Source organism: Sclerotinia sclerotiorum, genomic scaffold (assembly GCF_000146945.2).
Source record: "Sclerotinia sclerotiorum 1980 UF-70 scaffold_4 genomic scaffold, whole genome shotgun sequence".
NCBI lineage: Eukaryota > Fungi > Ascomycota > Leotiomycetes > Helotiales > Sclerotiniaceae > Sclerotinia > Sclerotinia sclerotiorum.
The window spans coordinates 1,930,029-1,936,907 of record NW_001820832.1 but is presented as its reverse complement, the minus strand read 5'-3'; the positions used below and the strand labels follow the sequence as shown (position 1 = coordinate 1,936,907).

The 6,879-nt window shown below is 43.0% G+C and overlaps 3 protein-coding genes across 3 annotated transcripts; 2 read left to right on the top strand and 1 right to left on the bottom strand.

The window, feature by feature from the left end:
- Positions 1–2,360: 2,360 nt before the first annotated feature.
- Positions 2,361–2,504, bottom strand: SS1G_03825 (predicted protein; the record flags this gene model as incomplete). The annotated part of the gene is made up of 1 exon (XM_001595686.1): positions 2,361–2,504. The coding sequence occupies one exon, from the start codon at positions 2,502–2,504 to the stop codon at positions 2,361–2,363; it is 144 nt and encodes a 47-aa protein (XP_001595736.1).
- A 407-nt stretch (positions 2,505–2,911) lies between these two features.
- Positions 2,912–3,864, top strand: SS1G_03824 (predicted protein; the record flags this gene model as incomplete). Its single annotated transcript, XM_001595685.1, has 2 exons — positions 2,912–3,012; positions 3,063–3,864. 2 exons carry the CDS (start codon positions 2,912–2,914, stop codon positions 3,862–3,864), a joined length of 903 nt encoding a protein of 300 aa, XP_001595735.1.
- A 473-nt stretch (positions 3,865–4,337) lies between these two features.
- SS1G_03823 (predicted protein) lies at positions 4,338–6,281 on the top strand (the record flags this gene model as incomplete). The annotated part of the gene is made up of 1 exon (XM_001595684.1): positions 4,338–6,281. One exon carries the CDS (start codon positions 4,338–4,340, stop codon positions 6,279–6,281), a length of 1,944 nt encoding a protein of 647 aa, XP_001595734.1.
- Positions 6,282–6,879: the final 598 nt, after the last annotated feature.

Sequence of the window (6,879 nt, the reverse complement as noted above, 5' to 3'; positions counted from 1 at the left end):
TCGCAGCTTCTATTCTGGCGGTCCTTAACCGCTGGTAGGGTATATTAGTGATTATACAAGATATCAATGTGGGAAGAATATAGCTACAGCGGAAACAGTGTCCCGCTCTTTTTGAGCGGGGTGATTTTTGGTAGATCCATTAGGATTGAGAATATTAGTTGAAAGTTTCTTATACAGATCTGCGAACTTGGGATTATTCTGTAAAACCGCTTCCTCCACTGGAGGTAACATTTCGTAGATTGTTTGCACTGAAGTTGGATGTTCAATTGAACCAGATGATATTCTGCCAACACCTCACCACCAAAAAGTTACCACACCACCCAAAAGTTTTGTTGCACGTCTGTGACCAAAACCGATTTCTGCAAATTGAAGTAAAGTGTAAATTTTGCTGCAGATTTAGAGTCGCTAAGACTTCAGGCACTCGATAGAAACTGTTTCGGGAATTTGGAACAATGGTGGTTGGGTTCCGAAAGGGTCGTTCTGGAGAGTTTTTTGTTTACTTTGATAAGGCTGATGATGGTGAGCTAGCTAGTGAATAGTTGTCTGCCGAGGCTTGTGAGTACTGGAATAGGTTAGATCATTAATTACTACTCCCATGCGGAGCCTTGCCGACTTCTTCTATCATGGACTTTTCAACTTCACTTGAAATCTAACTTTTCTTTCACATTCATTAAAACTTCCTTCCCTGGAGCTGAGGCACAGTGTTTGGTATACCAAATCAAGTGTCAAACGCAGTTCTCCTCGTTACTTCTCGTATTCAACTGGAATACCCATTCTGATTGACTTTTCTGGATTTATTTCGACTTGCAAACAAATCTGATGTAAAATTCGAGATAGGCTCGAAGGCCTGTTTTGCTCAGCATCATGTGGGCTGGAATAATGCCTTACACCTTCTTAGGCTAGTGGTCTTTTGCCATGATTGATACTAGTCTGACTCAGACTGTGATCAATGTGAGGAAATAGCTTCAGTTTGAAAGGACGCGGCGGTGGGCAGATGAGTATTCGTTGCAAGGAATGAACCTATCCTATGGACCAAAATAACAGAGGTTCGTGCTTTGCAATTGTGGCAAAAAAGTACTGCCGTGTCATGATTATTTCACCTAGTACTTGCAACTTAGATTTGTTGAGGGTAATTTGTGATTTTTGCTGGATCTACTGTTTTCGTGAGGGGGTAGGGGAGGGGAGGTTGAGGGATTCTATGGACATTGTGAATGTCGGTTTTAGTAGAGGTTCTTTTACAGAATATTGCTCACACCGATAGGATTTAGCCCCTTCAATATCTGTCGATCAGTACGCGCAAAAATTAGAAGACTTCGCACCATTTGTGTCCGTGTGCACAAACTCATCCATCAACTTGATGTTTCGGCAGACAGAGCGATGTTCACATCATCTTCATCTCTCAAGGCATTACCGTGGAAAACTTTCTTCCAAACACAGTTAATTGAATGTTTGTTATATTCCTCATTAATTCTTGATAATTACTCGTTGCTCACATTCTTCGTTTGAGATAGGAGGTTGTTTGGGAGAAGTTTCCCGTTACATACTTTTTTATCATCGTGATTTCAGCCCCTTTATGTCTCTTCCTTACTTCTTCTTCAGCTAGGGTAATTTACTCTTTGCTCTCGAATTCCTCGCGGATGAGCAGTACAAAAGAGGTGACGGCACTGCGAAGAGCAGCTCTACAATCACTTCATGAATGGAATATGTATCAACTCGAAAGATATGTATGTTATAAACACGGACCGGGCATTCCGGAAAGGGCAAGAAAGGATTGAGCGTTCACCTCTGCCTGAAGGCCGTGATGCGCATGCCCGATGGTGATTACTGAGCTACTGTCACTTTCATTTCATCGTCCAAATAAGTGTTCCTACCATCGTGCTACGTGCCCGCAGAGCAACTCATGCCTAGCACATGTTCATCTCGAATTGGCCGACTCTGTCCTTGGCAGTCGCTCTGGCAGTTGCTTTTCCACTCTGGATGAGACTACACAGCCAATATACTTGGTCATTTTCAGCTAGAGCATTGATGATTCAGCCATATAGAGATCAAAGGAAGTAAAATTAATCACTAGAGTTCTACACCGATGAAATGAAGCATCAGAAACAACAGGTCTAGCCAATACAACGATCGGACATGACGGAAATACTATATCAATGCTAGTGCAATTAATAAATAGTACTTCTGTAATTTTAAAGCAGGTCATAAAGTTGTGCCGCCAATAGTCCCTTACTTGATTCAACGACAATAATTAACTTTTCAAGGGTTACTCTATTACTCTGCAACAACTCATTTAGAGGAGATCTTCTCAAGTGGAAGCCTGGAAGGAATAATGTGCTGTAATGTGCTAAAGTGCTAAAGTGCTAAGCCTCCTTCGACTCCTCCACATAAGCCCCCGAAAAAAACTTCACACCTTTCTCCAAGAATGGGTGACGAATTGATGGACTTCCGATTCGGAGTTTTCCCAAAAGATCAGATTCCCTCCGACTATCAATCTCCACAATCATGGGATTCGACCACAGATATCTGTGCTTTGAAACTGATCCGTTCGTCCGTTTGTCCCATTTTTAAAACCACTAGTGGCTGCAATTACAACGGCGAAGATGCTGCTGGGATGCGGTTGATCTTTTCTAGTTAATGGATGTCTGTGCTGTCCGAGTACGCGACTGTGGATTCTGCCGGTATCAGATTCTGCCGGTATGACAGGTGAGGCGGGAGTACAAATATATACTTTTTTGTACGCGGTAATTAAACTTAGTTTCTTTGATCGTTTTCTGTTCTGTATATTTAATATTGAACTGATGGTCTTTGACAAAATATTTTGTGTATTTTCTGCTATTAATTTGTTGAGTGATCAATTGACGATTCTGATTTTTCTTCTCACGTCTCCTTCTGTCACGCATTTCTAGTTAAAATGGATTACGATATCAAAACTCCCGTAGTGATACCAGGTAATGTGATTAAGAGGAAAAGCCTCCCTTCACCAGCAATTAAAGAAAAGCCATCTATAGCATTGTAAGCCGACTATTGTCCATACAAGAATCACTTAAACTAACAATACGAAGCCAATCCCCGGATTATGACCCAACCGAACCACCAGCCTATATGAAAGACCCCTATCCCGAAGAAAAGGACATCCCCGACACTATCTTCATCAATCCAACTATAACATCCACTCCAACTATCACATCCGCTCCCTCTACCCCCTCCACCGCCTCCTTTCCCCTCGATAGATTAGTCATCCCGACCAAAACCGATTCCCTAGCCTCCGGCTTCCCCTACCACCAACGTCTCTGCGATTACCGGGTCACACACGATGAATGGCATATCTTCACCAACGAGATTGTCAAAGCCGCGAGTCTAAGCTTAACAGAAGATTGGGCCGCCTGGACCGCAGGTATTTCTACAGGTGTACTTAGTACCGGACTTCTAGTATTCGGGGGTCCTGTCGCGGGATATTATACGGGACGCTCAGTGCATAGAAAGAAGGTCCTTGATAAAGTCAAGGATGGATTAATGCATGAAGGAAGTCTAAGGTCTACACTTCATAAATGGAATGAGCAGACGTTTCGTGATAAGGGATTTCAGGCGTGGTTGGAATTACCGGTTGTGAAAGGGGAAATAAATGGAGAGGAGGATGAGGAGCAAAAGAAGAAAAAAAAGAGCAGGAAGGAGAGGAAATTGAAGGAGAAGGAAAGGAGAAGGTTTAGGATTGTCATTGTTTCGAATAATGCGCCCATGGGTATGATTATGGGTAATCAGCAATCGACTTGGAGTTTGGTACAGACGGACTCGATACAGCAGAGTGAGATTGTGGAGGCACCTGATACTGGATATAGACATCCGGGGGTGGCAGAGCTTGCATAGCGGGCGAATTTCATGAGGTGCTTTGCTCATTTGCGATGTTGGGGAGTTCATCAAATGGTAGAGGTACTTTTTTACTCACCCTCGTTGCGGTACTTGCATGACGGGCGAATTGTAAGAAATGATTTGCTAGTTTCCACCTTCTGACAGGCAGCTACACGACAACTTTCTTGCTCGTTCACCTAGCTTGCGTTACAAAAGGCAATTTTACTTTCGAGATTCGCGTTGTCAACTCGCACTATTTTTACCTATACCAGCGATTGCTCCTTCTGTATGGCCAACCTCTCCCTTTTGCGAATTTGATTCACTCTCGCAAGACTTCATCTTTATATACAGTTATCAAAACTACCATTCGCAGAAAAACATCATCTTTTTTATAACAATTTCCAAACTCTTCAGTTTTGATAATATCTCACTTTCAGGAACGAAATTTCAATATCTCAACATCTATCTTTAACCATAACAAATCTGACATCATGGAAACCAATAAGGATACACTATATCCGAAAATATCCGCGAAACCAAAGAACCTAATGCTGGAGTTTAGCAAGTATCAGAAAAAGACGAAAGGTCGACAGGCTAGCAGCATCTTGGTCACTGGTACCGTGAAGCTACACGGAACGCATACTGACTTCCTGATCCATGCAAATGATACCATTCAGTTTCAAACTCGCAACAACGAAAACTTTACGGCGGATATGGATACCATCGGCTTCATGCCTTTTGCCCAAATGCTAAAACCACAAATTTTGCATTTGAAAAAGCAAATCCATGCTAGATTTTCAACACTAAACCCTAAGGCAAAATTGGACGATGCACATCCGCTCATTATCGCTGGAGAGTTTATTGGTCCCAAGATTCAAAAAGATGTGGCTATTAGTGCACTCCCTCGAAAATGCTTCGTGATCATTTCTGTCTCCATCAACAATGAATGGCAGCCGGATGAGCAATACGCCGATATCCACAACGAATCCGTCGGTGTTTTCAATGTCTCTCGAGGAGGGTTTTTCCACGAGACGATTACTATCAAGAATCCACAGCCAGCATTTGAGAAGATGCAAGCACTAGCTGATGCAGTAGAAAAAGAATGTCCTTTCGCCAAATCTTTCGGAATCATCGGGCTAGGTGAGGGCATTGTCTGGAAACCCACCGTGCCTCTTTGTCACGATGCTAAATATTGGTTGAAGCTAAAAGGACCGATATCAATGGGGACTGCTGTGGCTGGACCAACGGCTAGAATTCCGCAACGAAGCGGCTTTGTGACGCCGAGTTTTTCAAAAGCAACACCTGCAAATGGTGGTGCACCTTCTAGAGCAACGGGCAACACAACTCAACATCGTGGGGATTTCGTAGTTTCTGCGTCTCCACCCTTGAAACCAGCTGAGGCAAGCAAGGGTTCTCCAAACCACTCGGACAACATGTTATCATCACAAAGTCCACATTCAAGACATCCACTTTCCGAGATAAACCCTACCCTATGGAAGAGTAAGAATGTCACAGTTGGAACCCCACGGAATTCGAAGCCTGGTCAGATTATCGCTCCCGTCGCATTGGCACCAGGGAAAGTCAATGTGGCTCCATCAGAGAATTCAAGACCAAATCAAGGCGCCAGGCCTGCACTAGTACTTGCAGGAGACGAAAATCGCAGCCTAGAAAGCCCCAAGAACATGGAAGGCTCTATATCCCCGGGATTCAAGAAAGCCGAAGGAGGTGCCCTAGTGAGCCGAAAATTTACTGAGAGTACCAAATCGACACAATTAACACCTGAGATGATCCAACAAGCAAGATCGGAAATTATAGACCTTATCCAGACCGGCGGGTCTGTGGCATCATCAATGACACGTTATAAGGTGGACGAGCTTGCGCCGAAAATTTCTAGCGCTGTTGAGAGTATTACCTCCTCTCCAGCCACGTCGGAGGGGTCTAGTAGAGAACCTTCGGAGAGCGAAGACGAGATTCAAGCTGGTTGGCCGCTTCCATTGCTCTTTAAACGGGCCAATGATGCAGATCCAGAAGATGCAAAATCTACTCCCCTGACGCTGATTCTAGAGAAGTTTGACGAGATGTCATTGAAGACCTTTAAGCCAATTCATTTACCATTAAAATTCAAGACGGTTGAAATACCAGTATTGGCAGCAGCTAGATCATTCGCATATGAAGTAGCCTGGGATAGAAGGTTGGAGCAGGCCTGGCAATTCCTTTGCGAGAATCAGGCTCCAAGAGATAGGAACGGCATAGTGGTTTTCTTGAAATGGTTGTACCACGACATTGCAGTAGAGGAGAAGGCAGAGATTGAAGAAATGAAGATCGATAGGCATTTCTTAAAGAAGGAGATTGAGATAATCGGTAGAGAGTGGTATTTCGAGGAGCTATTATTTAAGGAGCATGATTGGAACTTTAATACTGGGGCGGAGCTTTGAGTTTTTTTGATACCTCGACTTTTAGTATAATAGTGCGCAACAACTTATTCATGGGCTTCTTTTTATAGGAAATATACTCTTGCATATTAATACTCGATATTTTTCTGATGACTTTTTATGATTGAGGAATCGTATATACAATTACTAAATACCTAATTAGCAAAACAAACGAACGATTCTGCCTTTCAGGAAGCGGTGAATAGAAACGTGACTCACCAACACTTGAGGATTTGTTGCATATCTGAGAAGCGCAGAGTTGCAAAGTTCCTCACACCTCAGTGAATTCAGCGCTAAATTTGTAGAAATACATCGATCGGGAATAAGAACATTTTTAGGAATTTATTTCCGGGACGCATACATTCAATTTTCGGTCTGTGCGTATTATCAACTTCTTCCACCTTTCTGACTCCTGGTGCACCAACCTCTTTACCAGATCATCTTAATTTCAAAGCTCTCGATATGTAACGGACATACCGAGATTCTACTATTCAACATCATGGATTTATATATCAGCGTGAAGCGTACTTTCTATTATAACTATTCTGCTTATAGAATTACACCCGCTTTCCGCGATGAAACAGAGCTATCATCACTATCA